Source organism: Panthera tigris, chromosome B2, assembly GCF_018350195.1.
Source record: "Panthera tigris isolate Pti1 chromosome B2, P.tigris_Pti1_mat1.1, whole genome shotgun sequence".
Classification (NCBI taxonomy): domain Eukaryota; kingdom Metazoa; phylum Chordata; class Mammalia; order Carnivora; family Felidae; genus Panthera; species Panthera tigris.
Genome location: NC_056664.1, coordinates 90,185,294 through 90,208,635, shown reverse-complemented (window position 1 = coordinate 90,208,635; position 23,342 = coordinate 90,185,294). Strand labels below are relative to the sequence as shown.

Here is a 23,342-nt window from a genome sequence, read left to right as displayed (position 1 = left end):
TCAGAATAATGTGTACTAGAATTCTAGCCCAGTGGTTATTGGTCAGTATCATTTCACAAAGGGAAATATATTACTGTCAGGTTCCTCCCCCCCCCCCCCACCTTTTGAATGTTTAAAAGAGCAGTTAACTTGACTTCAAGACCTTTTCTTTTTATCTGTACATATATCTAATCAACATTGTAAAGATTCAGATAATCACATATGGGTACTTCTGGCCGTAAAAATCTTTTGGGTTTTAGTGTTTATATGCTAAGGTGTTAATATTTATTATTAAAGGAATTTTTCATGTATTCATTTGCCATTTAGTACGTCACACTAAATGTGGAATAAAAATTACTGAGGTAACAACTGCTACATAGGACAGTTTATCTTCATGTGCATTTGCTGTAGTCTTATAAATCAGAAATTTTAACCATAAACATTATGATATATCTTTAAGACCTCCAACTTGAATGTTTTTTCCTTTTGTTTGGGCCTCAAATCCAGAACATAATTATTCTCATCATTTAGGCACCATTGTCCTCTTATTGCCCTTTTGTTATAAAACTTTAACCCTGGATTATACCAACCTTTTGTTCCCTTGCCAGATTGTTGCCACCCTAAATTTGTGTTTTTTCAGTATAAACTGAATATTCAATGCTTCCTGAAAAATCTTTTTATGGTTAATCAATTTCCTATCTTATCATTGGTGTGAGGTCAGACTTTTGCCTGTCTTCAAAATTGTTTTCTCATCATCTTTTGAATAGTTTCAGCAGATCTCAAAGAAAATAAGTACTTTTAGTAGAACTTCCTTTCACCACCTTTTTCTCTCCCCATTCATTTCTGCTTCACCATGTTACAAATCTATCTGCACTTCCATGCATCTCCCTCCTTCTAGCGTGTCTTATCTCAAGACCCATACTTTTGTTCTCATTCTCTATTTTCTCAGAGACTCTACTCCCTTAGTCATAGCCTTTCTTTTGATTATTCAGTCTTTCCCCCTCTCTACTTTCTCTCCCCTGATTATTTGATTTTACTCAGCTCTGTCCTGTATTTTCAAAATCTTGACCCATGTATTTTACTATTTCTTGCCCTTTCTTCTGGGCCAGGTTCCTTGAAAAAATAGCTTGTACCCATTTTATTTCCTCATTTTCTCCCTCTCATTTATCCTTCAACCCAGTGAAATTTGCATTCTCCCCAGTTTTTTGGAAACTATGTGTGCTAAAGTCATCTAAAACCTGAGAATGGCCAAGTACTGTGAACTCTGTAACAGCATTTGAAATACTCTGTTCTCTTGTGATAACACTTTCTTCATAGGACAGCTCTTTGTTGATCTCTTTCTTAGGACTCTGTTCTTAGCCCTCTACTGTCTACTCTTAGGTTTTTAGAGGTGCACGTGGATGGGTTTCATGGCATTCATGTAGCTTCTGAAATGAAGTACAAAATATTTATATTGTGTGTATGTCTCTTTTCTCAGGGAGAGGGTCCACAGGCGTATTTATGTCGGACTTAAAGGAATGTGTTCACTTACGGTTTAAACTGCCTTGACGTGACAACACTAAATTCTCTATTTCCAGCCCACACCTCTAGTAGGGCATCCAAAACTGTTTATCCCACTTGATGGCCACGATCAAAACTTTCCAAAACAGAATCAGTCATCTTTCTTCTTCCTGTATGCTATCTATACATCCATGTGCCACTATTCTTTCTCTCCTAAACCTGAAATTTAGGTGTTCTGCTCCTTTCCTCTTCCTCTTCACAGCCTATCCCACCCATCCTGTCTCTCAAATATAAGTATATCTTAAGTCCATCTTTTTCTGCTTTTCCTTGCCTCAATTCCACCCTCTTTATCTTTCACCTGGTGTATTGTAAGAAATAACTTTCTAACTGGTTTGCTTGTCTCCAGTTGACTCTGCCTTTAAACTGTTCACCAGACTTACATCTGAATAATTTTCTACAATATGTTAAATTTCTTTTCCATGACTCTGTCAAGATAAAAAGCGCTTAAATTGAAGGGCACCTAGGTGGCTCAGGCAGTTAAGTGTCCAGTTTTTTATTTTGGCTCAGATCGTGATCTCATGGTTTGTGTGTTCAAGCCCTGTGTTGGGATTCCCTCTCTCCTCATGCCTCTCCCCCGCTTGTGCATTCTCTATTTCTTTCTCAAAGTCATAAACTTTATTTAAAAAATGCTTAAATTGAGACATGGTGTTGGGTCTCTGCTTACATCTTTATTCTTCATGAGTGACCAATTGTACATTATATAGGTTTTTACATTTTTATTATTATTTTAAAGTGTATTTATTTTGAGAGTGAGCAAGCCTGTGCACACCTGAGTGGGGGAGGGGCAGAGAGAGAGGGAGAGAGAATCCCAAGCAGTCTCCATGCTGTCAGTTCAGAGCCCCATGCAGGGGTCAAACTCATGAACTCTGAGATCATGACCTGAGCCAAAATCAAGAGTCGGATGCCTAACCCACTGACCCAGGCACCCTATATAGATTTTTTTTTTAAAGAGTAAGTCTAAGTCTATTATTTTAGTTTTCTCCTTCATACCTTTACCTTTTTTTCTCTACCAGGCCAGCTCATTAAAGTCCTATAAATCTCAACTTCCATCTTTATCTACCTTCTTTCCCACTCTGTTAGATGTTCCACCTCTGTCTTCCTATAGTTATACCTGCATAATTATTGTAACCCTTCTTAACCATACTGTAAACGTGTTATCCAGGGCAAGTGCAGTCATAACCCAAAATGTTTTTTTTTTTTTTAATCTTTAGAGACTCACAATGTGTCTAATGTATATAGTAGGTGATCTATAGATATTTGCTGATTAAATAATCAAAGATGTAAAATTTGTTTTCTCATTCTGACCTTTATACATTTCCAACACCCTTAAGTGTTAGTAGTCGTTTTACTGGTACAGAGTCCAGTGAGTTTTAAAGAACAGAGTTCTGTAAATCTTATTTATACCCAGTGTCTAACATAGTTCCTGGTAAATAGGAGAAACTCAAATATTTGTGAATAAATGATTTACAGGTGATCATGAGCAAATGAGCTATTACATTTTTAAAGTGTTAGTATTCAACCTGACGAAGGAGAACCATAAAAACCAAATTAGAAAATCAAGTGCTTCATTTTCTTGACAAGTTTAATTAATATTTATCAATTTGATGAGAGCTCAGGGAGCTGTAAAGTTTCCTGTTAGTGTAGTGTGTAACAACAGTGTGACCTCATTACCAGGCTCTACTGTTAGATCTCTTCTTAGAGATTGGGTGTATTATTTTGTTTGTTAGAATTTGTTAGGTTTATGAATTAGACTTTATCCATTTTTATTTTTATGCCCTGCTGTTTTTAGAGAGGGGCAGGGAATTCAGGAGATTACCATTGGTTATGTCAAAATGATGGAAGTAGTAGTCCCAAATACCCCATTTATTCATAAAATATGACAGAGGCAAAATATTACATGTATCACATGTCTTTTGTTATGGTGTTGCATTTGGAAAGCACTAACTTGAGTGGTAAAAGGCAGGTTCTGAAGCAGAATATATTCAGTTTACTATCAGCACCTTTCTTTAAAGACTTCAAGGTTAATGTCAATCATGAATAGAATGCCTGTCATTACAGTCTCTTAACCCAGATAGAGAAATTAAATCCCGGTACTCTAAGTCATGTTGTATGCCTTACTTCTCATGAATAGATAATAGTAACTATGTTCCATCCCTGGGAGAGTTGAGAAAAAAGTCACCCAATTCACATTGGGTAAGACTTAATTCTCTCACAGATTACTGTTGAGAAAGGCTCCTTCCTTAGGAGGCATATTGTGCACGTAAACGCAGGTCACTGAATTCTTAGTAGGTGGAGACTCTTTGATCACTATTGATTTGAGACAAAATTTAATGGTGATTTAAGAATAAAAGATAAAGGGTGCTTGGGTGGCTCAGTGGGTCATGATCTCACTGTTCATGAGTTTGAGCCCTGTGTTTGGTTCTGTGCTGACAGCTCAGAGCCTGGAGCCTGCTTTGGATTCTGTGTCTCCCTCTCTCTGCCCCTCCTGTGCACACATTCTGACTCTCTGTCACAAATAAACAGTAAAAAAAAAAAAAAAAAAAATGTGAGATAATATTCTTGTGACAGTTCTCAAAGTGTGGTCCTTGATCTGAACTTGTTGGAAAGTGTAAAATTCTTGTGCCACATCTCAGTGATATCTGATCTACTGAATCAGAAAATTGGAGGTAAGAAGTAGAGTGACAGGGCCCAGTTTTAGAAGTCACCTGCACTAGGTGACTTTGAAACATACTGAAGTTTGAGAATCTCTGTTCCATGCTGTCTATTGACGCTTGCTTTCATTTCTTCATCCAAACACTCCAGAAAATACTTACTCAAGTGTTAGAAAAATCCTGATGTGATTCCCTGAATCATCTCTCCTAACTAAATACATTCCCAATGAGTAGTTGAAATTTAAAGTCAGCTAGCTAGGGTATTTATTCTCAAATTGGGTCATTTTTGTGATTAAAATTATTCAATGTGATATAGGGCATCCAACCATTTTTTTCTCCCAGCCATTTTCATACCATTTCCTTATTGATTTGCAATGCAATCATTTGTGTTTTTTTACTTTATCTTTTTTGTTTCTGATTTCTAATCTAATTGTATTTTACTCAGAAAATATGACCTACATTAGTTGTCAGCAAACTCATTTGGTCACCCTGAGCCCAGTAATAGTTTTGTACTTTTTGAGTGTTTAAAACAAAAAAAAACTCCAAAATATGTGACAAAGACTGCATGTGGCCTTCCAAATCTAAAATATTTACTCTCTCTTCAGGAAAAATTTGTTGACCCCTAATCTATATGATACTTACTTTTTGAAATTTGTTGAGATTTGCTTTATAGCCTAATATGCACAGACCGTTTTAAACTTTTACAAAGGAACTTGTGAAAAATATGTATTTTCTGATCATTAGGTACAGATTTCTGTATATGTTCATTAAATTAAACTTACTAATTTCACTGCTCACATCCCCTATATAACTTTACTGAATTTTGAGGGGCATTGGTTTGACCTATCAATAATCAACTATTACACTTTCACTTTGATGTTGGACTTTTACTTTCTTCTGGAGTTCTATTTGCTTTTTTGTTTTTTAATTTTTTTTAACATTTATTTATTTTTTTTTAATTTTTTTTTTTAACGTTTATTTATTTTTGAGACAGAGAGAGACAGAGCATGAATGGGGGAGGGTCAGAGAGAGGGAGACACAGAATCTGAAACAGGCTCCAGGCTCTGAGCTGTCAGCACAGAGCCTGACGCGGGGCTCGAACTCACGAACCGCGAGATCATGACCTGAGCCGAAGTCGGACGCTTAACCGACTGAGCCACCCAGGCGCCCTAACATTTATTTATTTTTGAGAGACAGAGAGAGGCAGAGCATGAGCAGGGGAGAGGGGGAGAGAGAGAGAAAGAGAGAGAGAGATACAGAATCTGCAGCAGGCTTCAGGCTCTGAGCTGTTTGTTAGCACAGAGCCCGACACGGGGCTCGAATCCATGAACTGCGAGACCATGACCCGAGCTGAAGTTGGATGCTCAACCGACTGAGCCACCCAGGCACCCCTGGAGTTCTCTTTGCTTTAATTTATTTTGAGGCTCTTTCAGCAGGGCATACAAATTGAAAATTTTTATCTTCTTAGATATAATTTTTTATTACTATGTGGAGAGGTTTTTTTTTTTCTTTTAATCGTTAATAATACCTTTTGTTTTAAAGTATGTTTTGTCTGATTTGATATTTTCGGTAAAGCCACCAGTTAGTTTTGCTTCTTATTTATAGGAGGATCTTATTCCATCTAACCTTCTCTGTTCTGTGTTTTAGGTGTAGCTCTAATGTTCACTTGACTGCTGTTTAGTAATTCTGTCAATTTTTTGAGTGTTAAGTTTAATTCACTTATACTTATTGTGAATACTGATATGTTTGGACTTATTCCTCTTTGTCCTTCTTAATCTATACTTTGCCTTTTTGTGATAGCATACTGGGTTATTTCTTCAGATCCTTATTCCAAGTCAGTACTTTTTTCTTTCGCTGTATCTAATCTATTTAACCCATCCATTGATTGTTTATTAACAAGTATACATTTTTATTTCTAAAAGTTGTATTTTCAAATTTGCCTCATCATTTCTTATTTTATTATTCTTCATTGTTTTATAAATTATCTCTTATTTTGTTAAACATGTCAGTTATTTTATATATATTCTGACAGAAGACTCAGATTTCTTCCAAGCATTAAACTTTGTGATAACTTCAAGGATATAAACGATCAAGAAGAAAAGCAGAATCAGGGTGTGGTCTGAAGTATTCTATATGGCCCCCCTGGTTCTTTCCTTCCCACGTTGGACACGTGTTCTTTGGCCCAAAATAATGAAGTCTCTTAATTGAGGTTTGTGGGACATTTCAAAACTGTGGAAAGTATCTGTATTATAAAACATCTGTATTTCAGATTCTGGAATGGAATTTCATAAGCTCTGTAGTTTTTACATTTTGGGCTAGATAATTCTTTGTTTTGGAAAGACTGTCCTGTGCATTATAGGATATTTAGCAGTATCACTGGCCTCTACCTACCAGAAGCCAGTAGTACCCCACAGTCTCCAGTTATGAGAACTCAAAATGTCCCCAGATACTGCCAAATGTCCCACGGGAGGCAAAATCATCCCTATTTGAGAACTTACATAGCTTTTGTGACATTCTGTAAGGAGCCATGCCTTAGGAAACTATAGATTGTAGTTTTATTATAATAAGCAGTCTTAAACCAGGATAACCCTCCAAGAGTATTTCATAGATAAAGATTCCCCTCATAGTAAATATTATTAGTCTGTTTGCCAGATGGTTTAGTTGTTTAGTTGTCAGCATGTCAACAAGGAGACTAGATCAGGTCATCTGACTCCTTTCTTTTCCTGGGAGGTCTCCCTTCCCCAGCTTGTTATTCAGTCTCCCTGTTACCATTATCTTCTTTCCTCCATTTTTTATTCTTTTACTATTCACCAAATAATTATCAAATGCCAAAAATATTCCAGGACTGTTCTATTTGCTAGGACCGATCACTGAAATAAAGGTGGGTTTTTTTTTGTTTGTTTATTTATTTTGTTTTTTTGTGTTTTTTTGTGTTTTGTCATGAAGCTTACTCTGTGGGGTGAGACACACATAAATAAACAAAAAAATATCAAATATTAATTAGTGCTATAAGGGTAATTGAAATTTTGTGCTTTGAGAGACAGTAACTGGGTAGCTATTCTGTCTTAGATTGAATGGTGAAGAAAGTCCCATCTCAGGAGGTATCTCTTAAACCAAGATGTGTGTGTCAAGGAGTCACCTATATGAACATCAGAAAAGCATTTCAAACAGAGGGAACCATTAATGCAAATGCAGTTAGATGGAAACATGCTTGATACTCCAAGAAGAGAAAAAGCCAGTGAGACTCTGAAAGCAAGAGATAATGGGAGATGAAAGCAGTGAGCATAAAACACAATTGGAGAAAAGATGAGAAAGTGCTTTCATCTCTCCCAGTGTGACTGGCAATAGTAATACACTATTGGAGGCCTGTGCTTGGGAATCTGTAGAGCTCATTTTGAAGGGATGTTGTAGTATACCCACAAACAAATGTTTTTGTATTTCTTTTTCCTTTCTTCAGCCATAGAGAATGTGTTATTAAAAAACTTTGTGAGTAGAAAAAGTGTCAGGAGAATTTTTCAACATTGGTGGCAATTACTTTTTAACTAATTGATTTTTCTTTTCTCTTGTACAGGTCAATTTGCTGAGTTTGATTACCCCTCCAGCCTCCTCCCAAAAGATAAATATCATCTTGTTTTGTTTCAATTTCAGGTTTCTCCTTGTATGGATCACTGATTGAATAATAGATGGCTTTACCTCGTCTCACAGGAGCTTTGCGCTCCTTTTCAAATGTCACCAAGCAAGATAATTATAATGAAGAAGTGGCTGACTTAAAGGTAAACTTTTTAAATGGAAAACATAATAAATGTAGAAAGTGAGCAGATATTTGACATTCTTTTTCTCAATTCGGTGTGCTTAAAATGGTGAGTTTTATCTTATTTGGTGTTATACCAAGAAGGGGAATGGGTATACTGCTGTTTCCTATAAGAATACTTAAACACCTATGACTATTGTCAGAGAGAATAATCAGAACTATGATATTGAGTTCTTATGTTAATTTTTGTTGCTAAATTTCTGCCAGGTTGGTTTTTTTTGTTGTTTTGGTTTTAAATAATTTAATTCAGTAATTTACCTCTGGGTAATCTGAATGAGTTTATGGTGGATCTCTCTCTGGTAAAATTCTTATCAAGTGGACAAATAATGTCTTTACCAGAACATGGGAAATAAGAATATTAATGTCTTAAAATCAGTACCTGGTCTCATAACTGACTTCTGTCTGGTCCTTGAATTTGTCGTGGACTTTATAGTCCTGAAGGTATATAAACTGTATATATGAACAAGTAAGCTATGTAATATATACATGAAGGAACTGACCCTACGTTTGTTCTTTTTTGTTTTTTGTTTTTTTTCTTTTTAAATCTTTATTTATTAGAGTGTAAGCAGGGGAGGAGCAGAGAGAGAGGGAGACACAGAATCCGAAGCAGGCTCCAGGCCCTGACCTGTCAGCACAGAGCCTGATGCGGGGCTCGAACTCACAAACCTTGAGATCATGACCTGAGCCGAAGTCGGACGCTGAACCGACTGAACCACCCAGGCACCCCTGTTCTTTTTTGTTTTTTTAAACAAAAACAACAGTCACTTTGCTGTTTGACTGTATTATAGAATATTAACATTGTTTTCTAATAGGTTGCAATTTTATTGCTTATGGTCCTTTGACAGTTTTACAATTAATACCTTCACTTAAAGATTGATACTAGGAAGAGAAGATTTGTTAACAGTCTTTAGGTAGATTTTTCCTCTAGCAGTGATACAGTTTTACTACAGAGAACAGTTGACCTTCTTTACAATGGGAGCTGTTTTGCATTTCTGTTGCAATTAAAATAAGGCTATAGTCTATACAATTAGTTAATATTACTGTCTTAAACTTATTGTTTTCTCACCTCACCTAATCAAGGCTGTTTTTACAAGTTACTTTATATTAGAGATAACAACAAGATTTTAAAATCTGAAAATGTATAAGGACTACATGCTAATTCCATGTCATTCATTTATTCTTGTAGTCTTTTAAACACTTTTTTCCCTGAGGAAAAAAAGTGACAGATCTAATGAAACTCATTTTAATATAACTTTTTATCTTGGGATATATCCAATAATACAAAAGAAAGGGAAAAATAAGATGAACTTTTGTATACCTATGACCCATTGAAACTTTATGCCCAATCTTTTTTTTTTTTTTTTTTTTTTTTAAGTTATTTATTTTCATAATCTCCACACCCAGGGTCAGGCTCAAACTCATGACCCTAAGATCAGAATTGCATGCTCTTCTTGCTAAAACAGCCAGGCACCTTTGCGGCCAGTCTTATTTCTATGTTTCTCCATTTTCTTCCCCCTAAACCCAGATTAATTAGCATAAATTAACATTTTAAATTGGAAAACTGAGGCAGGGGAGTAAAAACGAATTAAGCAATATCATTAGTACAACCAAAATGAAAATTACAGTTTTCTGTCTGACCCACTACTTTTTCATTTGGTCAGAGGTCTTCATGAGGTTTAATCCTTGGGTGGAGGCCACTGGTGTAAAGTGAAATTTGTATTGCTTTATATGGCAGTTCTTAAGAATGGAAAGATTTATAGTCTTAAGAATAAAAGTATGTATAGATAAGAATCTCCTCAGTGGGGTTCCTGGGTGAGTCAGTCGGTTGGGCGTCCAGCTCTTGGTTCTGGCTCAGGTCATGATCTTGTGGTTCATGGGTTTGGGCCCTATGTCCGGCCCCATGCTGACAGTGTGGAGCCTCCTTGTAATTCTTTCTCCCTTTCTCTCTGCCCCTCCCCCACTGACATGCACTCTCTCCAAATAAATAAATGAATAGACTTAAAAAAAATTTATTAAAAAAAAGAATCTTCTGGATGCGCAACTGTTTTAGGCTCATACTTAGGAAAACAGTACTAATTTCAATATAGTGAACCCACATTTGGAATCTAGTTATGTGCAGTATGGTCCAAGCTGTGGTAAAAACAAGCAGAAAAATGGAAAAGAGGCGTGTGGGATATTACCAAATGTTATTATCTGAATATCGGACTTTTTCATCTTTTTTTTTTTTTCCCTCCAAAGTAGTCTCCAAGCCCAATGTGGGGCTTGAACTCATGACTCTCAGATCAGGAGTCGATGGCGTTTTTGACTGAGGCAGCCAGGTTCCCCTGGATGTTGGGCTTTTTGCTTTGTTTACTTTGCTGTATAAAAATAATTACATAATGAATATTCATGTGATTAAAACTATAAAACATAAAGTTTTTATTAAACATATCTTTTAAAATGTGATATTTAAAAAACATACCTTTTAAAATGTGATTTTTTTTTTTTAATCACATTTAAATAAAGCTCCTTCTCGGAGCTTAGTTAAAAAGCAATTTTGAATTCTTGGTAGTGCCAGGTTGTATAATACAATGCAAAATATATGCAATAAGTGATGGCTTTGAGGAAACCTTTGACCAGTGTCTCTGTATTATGCTGTTTCAGGTGAAGCGGTCTAAACTTCATGAACAAATTGTAGACTTGGATGTTACATGGAAGAAGATAGTAAAATTTTTGAATGAAAAACTGGAGAAGAGTGAAATGCAAAGTGTAAATGAAGACTTAAAAGATATATTGCAGGCTGCAAAACAAATAGGTATAGTTTTGTTTTGTTTCGTTTCATTTTGTTTTATAGAACCAGTAAGGTTCAAAAATAGGTTCCTTTTAAACTGTATACCATATGGCGAAAGGCTAAAGTTTCCAGACAAGTATTTATAATTATGAAAGATACTCTTATATATCTCAGAGCTTGGGATAGAGTCGTAGAAGCAGAATTAAATTAGTAATTAGTGTACAATCAAACATGACAGGTTCATAGGAATTTAGAGTTTGAAAACCACAATTATGTTTCAGGTAAGGAGAGGGTAAATGAAAATTTTAACGTAGCTTGAAAGAACCTTAAAAGCCATGTAGCTCAATTTCTTATAGATGCCCATCAACACATAGTGAGGGGCAGCACTGAAGCTAAACTTTGCTTCTATTCCTGTTGTACACTAATATTCTCATCAATTGATTGTATTTGAAGGAAATTATAATTAGAGATTTTAATACTATATATTAATATAGGTTACTTTTCCAAGGTTAAAAAAAAAATAAATGATTCTTTATTAAAACATCTGAGTTTGTTCATTGGAATTCATCCTCTCATTCTAGACTCTGATAATTAAAAAGCATAGTTAACTCTACTGTAGTTCTAAATTTAGGTTTGTACCCAGAAAGTTCATGCTGATACTCTGGCCCTGTGAGATCTGGCCTCCACCTTTCTCTCTGACCTTGAGTCATCCTTGTCCTCACTAATTATGCTTCATTAGACACTGGCCTTTTCTCACTTCTTCAGTCCAAGTTGGTGCCTGTTTTACTGTCTTTATACGTGTTATTCCCTGTGTTGAGAATGTTCTTTTAGCCTGCTCTTAGAGTGGTTAGATCTTTTCTTATTATTTTGAACTCCACTAAAAACTTATGTCTTTAATGAGGCCCTAGCTGACCATCCAATCTCAAGTTGTTACTCAGTCACTCTTTATCATATAACCTCAGTAACATTTTCTCCATAACATTTATCATTATCTGAGATGTTCCTTGTTTATTGCCTGTGTTTTGCTACTAGGATGTAAGTTTCATAAGAATAGGATCTTACTTTTCTTGTTCAACACTTCATCCTTGGTGCTTAGAATAATGCTTTGTGTGTTTTAGGGTCTTAAAATTCACTTGATAAATAAATGAAGAGGTTTTCATAGATGGTTTTTTAGTAGAGGAAAATTTAGGTTCTTTATCATATGCTGGTTGGCAGTTTTCTGGCCTACACCAACTTTGGGGAGGGTGTTTCTGTTAGATCTCATATACTTGACTTATTTATGATCATCAAATTTTAAAATTTGTTCTTCATAGATAGCACACTTTGATGTATTATTTGTCATTGGTTTGTAATATAACATAAAATTTAACGTCATTGTTTTAAGTTGTGAATGTACAAAATGAATGTCATGTATATTTTTATAGGTAGATTATCTTCTGAAGTTCAAGGGCTTTAATAAGTAAAGGATTTTTTGTTGTTGTTGTTTAAGCCTAGGGGAAATAAAGCATACTTTGATGAGATTTGTGGTAGCATTTGGCATAGACTCACACTTTATATTTTAAAAATAAAGAGGTAGTTAAAATTCATTGGAAAATGGAGGCAAAAAGCAGAGTCTTCAGTTTACCTAGATCAACTTGACCAGGGTCTTAACCCTTTGGGACTTCCTATTTTAGGATATTTTCATTTCTGAGATGTTAGGGCCATTGTGGAGAGGGGGTGGTCTGACTAAAGAACTTTTCAAAAACTGTAGAAGAGTGTCTTTCCTCTTCTTTGGTTCAGTTGTAAAAATGACTCAAAATACTGGGGTGTCTGGGTGCCACAGTCAGCTAAGCATCCAACTCTTGATCTTGGCTCAGGTCATATCTCACAGTTTATGACTTTGAGCCCTTCATTGGACTCTGTTGATGGCCATCAGCACAGAGTCTGCTTGGGATTCTGTCTCTCCTCTCTGCTGCTCCTCCACTTGTGCATGCTCTCCCTCCCTCCTTTTCTCTCTAAATAAATAAAACTTACAAAAACATTTTTGAAAAAATGACTCAAAACACTCAGCAAAAACAGTTAAAATATTGAGTTTATCCAGTACCATGGCTAAATTATTTATTTAAATAATGTGGAAAGTAAGATTTTTTTAAAGATTTATTTAATTAATTAATTTATTTTAGAGAGTGTGAGCAGGGGAGAGGGATAGAGGGAGGGAGGGAGGGAGGGGGAGAGAGAGAGAGGGAGAGGGAGAGGGAGAGAGAGAGAGAGAGAGAGAGAGAATATGAATGAATCTTAAGCAGGTTCCATGCTCAGCCCAGAGCCCAACATGGGGCTCTATCCCATGACCTTGACCTAATCCGAAATCAGCATACTGAGCCACCCCGGCACCCTGGAAATTAAGATCTTTTAAAATTAGGTTTCCCTTTAGATTTCTTCCCTGAGTATCTCTGACAAGTCAAAAATCATTGTTTTACATATCAGTCATTAAATGTAATCCTAGGAGTTTTACCTGTTGGCAAAACTTTCTGATACATACTCAGGGACTAATCTATTGATTGATGTGTTTAAGGAATTGATTATTTTGAGATATAGTATCTCAAAAGAATATTTTCATGACAGAGAAAACCTTAGGGTTGGATTTAGGCAAATGCTCTGTTGTGTCTACTTTTAAATGCTATGTTTAAGTTGAATAAGTATTAGCTTTAGTGAAACTAATAGTTGACTAGGAGTCAGCCACTCTTTCTGAATAAAAATACTGCTGATACTGGAAGCCTAATTAACATTAGCAACTTTTTTTTTTTTTAATTTTTTTTTTAACATTTATTTATTTTTGAGACAGAGAGAGACAGAGCATGAACGGGGGAGGGTCAGAGAGAGAGGGAGACACAGAATCTGAAACAGGCTCCAGGCTCTGAGCGGTCAGCACAGAGCCTGACGCGGGGCTTGAACTCACGGACGGGACCGTGAGATCATGACCTGAGCTGAAGTCGGACGCTCAACCGACTGAGCCACCCAGGCGCCCCAACATTAGCAACTTTGAAAAGATTAGTCTCATGGGAAAAATGTTTTTGTGATTTTTTATATTGCTTTTTAACACAGGTAATTTGGTATAATTGTATTCAAGAGAGCAAAAGAATAAAGAAAAAATAATCACTCCTATTTCATTTGAACATAATAGTATAAGGCACTTGTTTAAGACTATGATATCAACTAGTCATTGTAATGGGTATTTTAAGCTGGTAAGGAACATCAGAGAACATCTGGTCCAGTCTTGTTATTTTGTATGTAAAGTGCTAGACCTGTGAAGGTTAACTGAATCCCATGATTGAGTCATGGTGAAGATAGACTAGACCCTGAAGTAGAAACTTGATGGAAATACTAGATTCCTTCCTTTTCTTGTAGTCAGAGGTCATGTTCTGTCAAGCCAACTTTTCAGCTATTCTTTTTTTTTTTAATATGGTATTTTACATGTTTTTTTAATTTTAACTTTTAAAAATTTTTAAAAATTTACATCCAAGTTAGCATATAGTGCAACAATGATTTCAGGGGTAGATTCCTTCAGCTATTCTTAAATGCACTCTTTCTACATTGTTTATCATTGCTTTAGTTTAGGCTTTTGTCATCTCTTGTCTAATTTACTGCAGAAGCCTATTGCCTCAGCTTTCCTTTCTTACTCAACTCCTTTACTCTTACTACACTTATCTTTGTAAAAAGCAATGCTCATTTTTTATTTTCATATTACTCTTTAGACCAAATTCATTTGAATGGACATAATAAAAGTTTCTTTATGAATTGAAACAATTTGCCTTTTCATTCATTTCCTTGCCTTTCTACCAAATGTAACCTTTACTACTAACATATGCAATGTTGACTTAAGTTCCTGAACAGTGCTTACTGTTTTTTTCTGTCTTTTATATGTTAAAATAACTTTCCCCTTGTGTTCACCTGGTCAGATGTTCCTCATCTCCTACGAAATGGCTTAGGTTTCATTCATGTCCTCTGTTATCCTTTCTAATCTTAGTAGATACTGTTCCATTAGACTATCATCTATTCCATACTTTTTTATAGTATGGAATACTAGCACCTACAATGGTGGAATGGATACATACAGATGATGATCAATAAATAAGAGAAGTATTGAGAATTCAACTAATAGTACTTTGTGGTCTTTAGTACTTCTGCTCTTGACGATGGACAGTGTCTTACCAGTGGCAGCTTTTTTTTTTTTTTTTTTTTTTTTTTTTTTTTGGTTATTTTGAAGTATTTTTTTTCTCTCAGATTTACATTTAATATATTCCCATACCATTTTACAATTTTATTCTCCCTTCAATATTATTTTAATGATAAACTTAGCTTTAGAGAGAAAACATAAATTATGGCCCTTAACCTTAATTTAAGTACTCATTGTAGACATAGCGATCTCCTCCATGGATTTTGAAGGATAAGCATAGTCATATTAACCTATGTTCTGTTGGTGGTGACACTTTTGTCAATATATTTTATGTGCTCTAAGTACAAACATTTTTTAAAATAAAGAGGTCAGGATTGAGAGTGTCAGTCGATAAAATGCATCATGTATTAGGCATGTGTATCTGTTACTTAGAGTTTTAAATTCTCATAAGCCTTCCACAGTGTAGTTAGAGAAACTAGAATTGGGGGTCAAGAATGTAGGGAAGGTAATTAGAAAGACCCATCACTTCCCTACTCAGCTATGTAACTTAATCTCTCCCAGAGCAAGAACAGAATGATCTAATGCTTTTACTTTGTTCTGAATACAAATTAGGACTCAGCCAGAACTGAACTAGTTTTTTTCAGTATTCACATTGTTTCACCATAGACAGACCTGTTGTTTTGACTTCTCTGATTTATAATCCCTGCTTTATTTGGGTTTTGATGTTTTTATTGTTAATAACTTTGTCTTTAAGAAAAGTATGAATCAAAATGTATGTTGGACAGGAGCGACTTGCAAAGTGTGGTTTAGGGAAATTGGTAATCCATTACATTTTTTGAGTTGTAAAAGAAATAAGATTTTACTATAAAGAAGTGAGGAATCAAAACAGGGTAGAAAGCAGTTTATAAGGCAGTGACTGGAAAGGGGGGGTCTCAGCAGACATTAGGTGTTAGCAATGTCTAGATATTCTGTCTATATAACTAAGGCTTTGCATTTAGAATAATAAAGGGCTGTTGTGTATTGGATGTGGCAGGAGATTTTTCAGGAGTATTTATGAAAAGTAGCTATCTTGAAAATTGCAAATTTCAAAAAAGTTTGGAGTTCCATGTCCCGTAAATTGGCTAACAGGATAATTGGGAACAGCTCTCTGCTGAAAATATTAGAAAAACTGTAAAATATAAAATTTGTTTAACTACATCAGAGTCTACCAAAGCAAGAAGAATGGGATCAAGATCTGGAAGCAGACATAAACTCAGAAAATGTGATCCTGGCATTTGGGCCACTTTTTCCTAGAGGTGACTGTCCATTCCAGAAGAGGAAGCTGGATGGAGAAGAGGAGAATGAGAAGATGAGAAGAGCTTTTGACAGATTTAAAGGACTAAGATGACAAAGATGATTAAAATGGCCAAAAGAGAAAATAGAAAATCTGAATATTTGACTTAAAGAAATTGAAACTGTAATTAAAAACCTGCATATAAAGAAATTTGTATGCCTTGATAGCTTGACTGGAGAGTGTCATATAATGTCATTTAAAGAGACATGAGGTTATTGTAGATTAAAAAAGGTTACAGGCATATAATAATTAAATGTAATGTACTGTCATTGATTGAATCCTGAGTCAGAAAAAAGTAATAAAGACATTTTGGGGACCATTGTAGAAATTTGAATATGTAGTCTGGATATCATTAGGTGAGATTAGATCTGAGGTGAGTCAGGATATCCTGAATCTCAGGAGATGCATACTGCAATGTTTATAGTGAAATGTCATGAAGACTGCTATGTACTGGCAAATGGATCAATAAAAAAAAATACATATGAAATGTGTGTGTGAGAGAGAACACGAATGCACATGAGTGCACAAAATATTACTTAATGGATTAATAAATAGTGACATGTGGTGTGATTCATGTAATAAAGGTTTAAAAATCACATTATTTAGTAGATGAAGAAAAACTTTTTTTAATATCTAAAATGCAATTATGATAAGAATTCTTAGCAACTAGGAATAGAACTTTCTTAACTTGATAAATAATATACATTTAAAAAGCCTAGATCAAACATCTTATGCAATGATGCATTGTTAAAAAAGCTTCTCCCTTAAAACAGGAAATGAAATAACAATGCCAATCACCATTTGTTTTTCTCATTGTACTGAAGGTCCTTGCTAATAAGGCAAGAAAGAGTATAAAGATTGATAAAAACTGCCATTATTCACATAATTCTATCTTTAGAAAATGAATTTATTTGCAAGGTCAATATAAAAATCAATTTTATTTCTTCTTACTAGCAGCAAATTTTTTAAAATGCCATTTACAAAAACATTAAAAGTCATCAAATATCTAGAAGTAAATTTAACAAAAGATGTGCAAGATTTCCTCATGGGAAACTGAAATATTGAGAGAAATTAAAGAAGACCTAAATAAATGGAATAATGTACAAAGGATTGGAATACTCATTATTATAAAGATACCATTTTTACCTCCAGATTCAGTGCAATCCTAATCAAAATCGCTGCAGGTTTGTGTTTGAGGATGTGCATATGTATGTGGAAATTGACAAGATAATCTGAAAATTATATGGAAATTCAGAGGCAAAAAGCGGCCAAGTCAACCTTGAAAAATAGAGGGAATGGACTTATTATAAAGATTAGTAAACTAGACAGATGTTGGTCTAAGGATAGGCATATAGACCAGTGGGATGGAATAGAGTCCAGAAACTGACCCACAGATATAGGGCTCTTTCTTTACCGTGAACACCATTAAGTAGTGAAGCATGGTTGTTTTTTCAGTACATGGTGCTGGGTCAACTGTATATGCATATGAAAAAATTATACCTGTACAGATAATTCTAAGCAGCTTATAAAATAAAACATGAGGCTCAAAACAATCTTCTAAAGATAAAGAAGAATATCTTCATGATCTTTATGGAAAATTATATTAAGTAGTAAACAGAAAGCCTTCCTAAAGGGAATGACTGGTAAATTGAATTACATTAAAACATATTTTTTTATTCTTTGAAAGTAAAAAGGCAAGTCACAGAGTAGGAGAATATAGCTTCAATATATATGACCCCAAAGAGAGTTTGTATCTACATTAATTATGAACTTATACAAATTAATAAGAAAAGGTAATCCTATATAAAAAGGAGCAAGAGCCTTGAACAAGCACTTTGCAGATGTAGAAGATAATTGAATGGCTAGTAAACATAAAAAGGTGTCCAACCTTATTGGTAATCAGAGAGATGCCACTAACACGTGCACTGATCAGAATGGTTAAAATTTAAAAGAACAACATACATACCAATTGTTGGTCAGGTTCAAGAATGTGAAATAAGAATTTGCATGCATTGCTGGGTAGAGTTTAAATTGGTATGGCTGCTTTGAATAACAATATCTGCTGTTGTTAGACAAGTGAAATTTTAAGTTTTGCTATATATATCATCCAGTAATATACATATATCCAGTATATCCAGTAACAGTTCCTGCACATATATACAAAAGACCAGTGCATTTATGGCAACATTATTTATAATAGCTTTAAAGTGGAAACAACCCAGTTCACTGTTAAATAGTGGGACATAGATAAATTATGATATGTAGACTACCTTATACCAATAAGGAACTAGAATTGTACATGTAACATTGTAAATGAATCTTACAGTGTTGAGTGGAAGCAGCCAAACACAAAAGGACAGGATGATAATTGTGTTTATACGAAGTTGAGAAAACTAGGCCCGATTAATCTCTGTTTCAGAAGTCAGGATAGTGGCTACTTTTGAGGAAGCAGGTAATGACTGGGGGTGGACTTCGAAGTTTCTGGGGAGCTGATTATCTCTTTCTGGAAGTAGTTTTCCAAATTACATAGGTACATTCATTTTGTGATAATTCTTTGAGCTGTATGTGTACTGTATATGTTGTTTTATTCAATAAAAATATGGCTTTTATATTATCATTTTCTTGAAATATTTCAGACTGATAAAAATAAAAACAACAAATACCTGTGTATTCACGATTTAGCTTAACACTTGGCTGTCTTCAGTTTTTCTGTTTTAAGAAATAAAAATGATGTGGTCAGAACTCGTTGTGAATACTGCTCAGCCTCTGGTAACCAGTATCACAAATATAATAAATAAATTTGTATTTATCATTCTCATGCCTATTTTTATTACATATTTATACATTCATAAATATGTATTAGGAATATATTCAGCTCAGATATCAAAGCCTACTATGGTAACAGACCAAGTGGGTTTATGTTTTATCTCACAAACCCCCTCTGTAGGATTCAGCAACTTGGTAATAGTAGAGCCCAAGACTGCTAATAGCTTGCCTTTTCTTCATGTTTGTTGCCTTTTGTTCACCACGTGCTCCACATCTAGCCATCATATCTATGCATTAGACATCTTTAATTTTTTGAGAGTAGAGTAGTATGTTGTTAGATTTTCTGATAATTGATCAACCTTTGCATTTCTGAATACTACTTGCCTGTAGTTATTTTATTTTATTTTTTAGATATGTGGATAGATCCAGTCAGTTAAAATGTTGTTTAGAATATTTACAACTATTTTGTTTCAGTATTTTTTGTTTTGTTTTCAGAATATGATTTTCCTATAGTTTAGGATGGTTTGAAGTTATGAGTTAATAGATGTACAAATTCAGTTCTTTCCTTTGTTGGTGAGTGGCTAATTAATACTACTAATCCTATTTCCTCTGTAACAGTGATGGTAATTCTTATTTTTGTGTAGTTGTGAAGGAAGACTGCAAAGTGTCTAAAGTAAAGCTTGGTAAACATCTGTCAGTGAATAATTTTATTATAACCTACATGTACCAGTAGCTATTGGTAAACAAATAGTTGTTCTTTGTAGTTAAATGTTATGACAGATGTATGTGCCCAGTGATGTGGTATTACAGAAAGTGCAGGAACAGTGCTTGGGTAAGTTAGGAAGGGATTCATGGAGAAGGGCAGTTGGGGCAGATTTAGATTTTGTTGTAGATGTTCAGGTCAGAGTTGTTATATTTATGTCTGTTTCGCCATAGAAATTACAAAATGGAAGAGCTGAATAACTTAATGACATCATAGATGACTTTGCAAATGTATTAACTGTATAAACAGGAAGCTCAGATTACTTGAGAATATGGCAAAACAACTATAAATTGAATGGACATTGTAGCAATGGCAAGAGTTGGAAATAGGATCAAATTTTTACAGTTTATGAAGTTTATCAGTATATTATTCTTTATTTACAAATTATTTGTAAGTAATTTACACTGCATTCCTTAGTAGAGGCATTTTTAAGGTACAGTTGATTTTCTTTATAGTATTGTCAAATATATTACTAAGCATCTGATAAATGGATACAGAACTGAAGAAAAACTTTACAGCACCTGTTTTTTTTTTTGTTTGTTTTGTTTTTTAATTTTTTCTCTTGGATGTTAAAGTTTAAAATGCCAGATCTCAGGGAGGTATGTGATTTGCTCAAAGGTACAGTTTATTTCCTTAGTGATGCTCAAAATAATGGTTTCACTATTATAAATGAAATTGACAATTTTATATAAACTTGACGTTTTGATGTTACCTGGTTGCTTGGGAAGTCAAGTTGTAATTTGATGCAGGATTTTGTAGTACTAGAAATGATAATATAGTGGCTGGATGCTGACTTGAAGTCTACACTGTAAGATAAGTATTCACATTTTGTAATTAATAACACAAAATTAAATGGCTGACTTTAAAACATGGAGAAGTGCATTGGACTATTTTTAGTCTCTTGTACTCTTCTTTTTCTCTACCAAGTATGTTTCTCTGTTTTCCTTTATTTGCTCACCCTGAAGGCAATGATTTCTATATAAGTGTAAACTAATCTTAACATTTAAGCAAGTCCTTCAAGTTATTGAACACTTCTTGAATACTGTGCCTACTTAATGTGAGGTTTTGTTGTAGGTGCTTTGATGTAGTTACACTCTTAAATGAAATCCATTATATTAAATTGTATTACTTAGGCAATTTTAAATTTGTCTCACATAAATTGTTCCATTTATTCCCCCAAAAGCACATGGTAAATGGTTATCTGTATTTATTATAAGTTTGTTTGATAATTTGGTAATTTGAAAGATGGTATAATGCAAAAACAAATGATCCTGCTCTTATAGTCTTAGTATGTTATTTAATCTCATGTATCTGAGTTTCTCTGTAAAATGAGGAAAATACTTGCAAGATTCATTTTAGACAATTTTAGATACTGTACTTGTTAAAAAGCACACCAACAGAGACTGGAAGGGAATATGTAAAGGGAGAGACGTGATTGGGGAATGTAATAGTATATGATTAAGTTGAATCCTTATTTTTGTACCTTTTTATATGTGATGCTATCCTAGGAAAGTTTATAGCACAAATATTTTACATATTTGTGAAAAATTATCATAATTACCAGTTAAAAAATCAGTTAGCTAATCTCCATGCAAATATAACATGTTTATAGTAGCTGGGCTATGTTGCTGATAATAACAAATGGAATGAACTTAAGGTAACACTGATGCTGGGTTATAATATTATGGTATTTGCAATTGCAGATCAAGTGTTCAGTAAAATGAACACTTAAAGTTTTGTATAACATGAAAAAGTAAATTTGACTGTTTTGAACATTTCAATATTAAAATATAAACATATAAGATATTTATAAAATATTTTCTGCTAAACATTGAAGATTTAACTGATCAAGGAACTCATTTGTTAACTTGTAAATGGAAATGCAAGCAGTTGATGGATATTTTTATTCAATTTTCAATTTAAAAATTTCTTATTCCGTTTTAGGAATTCCCCAGCTACTGTGGTGTAGGTTATTTGTTAAAAGTTATAATTTACAACCCTGTAATTCTCAGTATTAAAAGTATTTAGTATTAGAAGTAAATTTTGTATTGAGAATGACTTATGATTATAGTCATCACTCAACTCTGATTTTAAAAATTTGTTTTGTTAATCAGTTACCAGTTATATCTTTACAGTTTATTGTACATTTCACATCTTATTTTCTCTCAATGTAACTGAAGTAGGAAGGGCAAGTATTTATTACTAATATATTCTAATAACCCTCTAAGCATCATATCTCTTTAAATGTGTTGCAGTTGAAGTGCCAGGTGATAGAGCCAGTTTTCTGATTTACAGTCTATCTTGTTTAGTGTTTTATGATAGAACATTTGATACTCAAATGGTTGAGTATCTCGACTAGCTTTCTTAAAGGTCTGGAGATACTAAGTTTCATTAAAGCTTTTGAGAGTTGATTATTTAGTGTATATCTTATTCTTTACTGATATTTTATCTTGACACAACTAAACTTATTAACATCCGCCTAGAAAGATTAGGACAGGCAGTGTAAAACAGAAAAGACTTGAAGATTTGGGAGCTAATGTTAACTGTTCAAGAGTTTTAGCCTACGAAATCATTTAAAAGTTTATCAGTTTTACATTGTACATAAAATATGAGTACTACACTGTACGTAAAAATAAAGAGGTTATTTGTGAACAAATTTAATTTTCAGTACGGTGTAAGAAAAGGACTACTTTTTACAAGTTTACACTCCAGAAGCGCACCACACGTGTTTTCTGAGGTCTCTCCATGTGGCGCAATTATTTGTGCACTGTTTCAGCTAGTTGATGGAGAAGCGCTTAGGTTTCCTGTCCGTTTCCCTTCTAACGCCATTTCTATTGAGGGGTGGTGGGGCCTGCCAGACCAGTGACAGGCCAGACATCCAGCTGCATTCACTTTCTTCAGATGTTTTCTCCATGTTTTTCAAATACCTTTCATGTAGTTTAGTCACCAAAAGATCTGAGTGCTGGCTTCATGGGTGGGCAAGTGTTAGTAAACTGTTGTGGCTCCTTTGTTGCTGCCAGCGTGACGCCACAGTTGTCTCCTCCACAATCCTGAGCTACCTTCTCATCGGTTTGGTCGGCCAACGGCCAGCGTCCTATGATGACTACGTCATCACGTGCGGACTGTATGCGCTGGAATTCGTGTCGCGTCTCTGGGCACGGAAAACACGCATGTGCGGTTGCTGCAAGGCAGCGGGGCGAAAAGTTGGCCTTGTGTGTTTTAGTGCCCCAGAGAAGTCCATCGTTTTCAAAATGCAGTACTCTCTTCGTTGGAAAGCCAACAGTAGCCATAAATGGTGTTTGCTAATGTTTCTCCAAAACAAACTCCCAGACTCCTGAATATCGCGGTGCTGGTTCACTTTTTAGAAACCACTTGGTGGTGCGAACATGTGTCTTACTCAAAAATACACTGGAGTAGGTTGTACGGGACAGTGAATAGTTAGGCAAGGGTGTTAACGTTTATGAAGCAACATTATCTAACTTAGAGAGGGGCGCCTGGGTGGCTCAGTTGGGCGTCTGACTTCTGCTCAGGTTGTGATCTCCTGGTCCATGATCAT

At 34.6% G+C, this 23,342-nt stretch overlaps 1 protein-coding gene across 1 annotated transcript in view; it reads left to right on the top strand.

The window, feature by feature from the left end:
- Positions 1–23,342, top strand: part of ASCC3 (activating signal cointegrator 1 complex subunit 3) — a 353,465-nt gene that overhangs the window by 10,757 nt on the left and 319,366 nt on the right. The window contains exons 2-3 of the mRNA XM_042986876.1: positions 7,833–7,963; positions 10,645–10,795. Of these exons, the coding sequence (XP_042842810.1) occupies positions 7,874–7,963; positions 10,645–10,795 (241 nt within the window). The 5' untranslated portion in view covers positions 7,833–7,873. The remainder of the gene's footprint in view (positions 1–7,832; positions 7,964–10,644; positions 10,796–23,342) is intronic.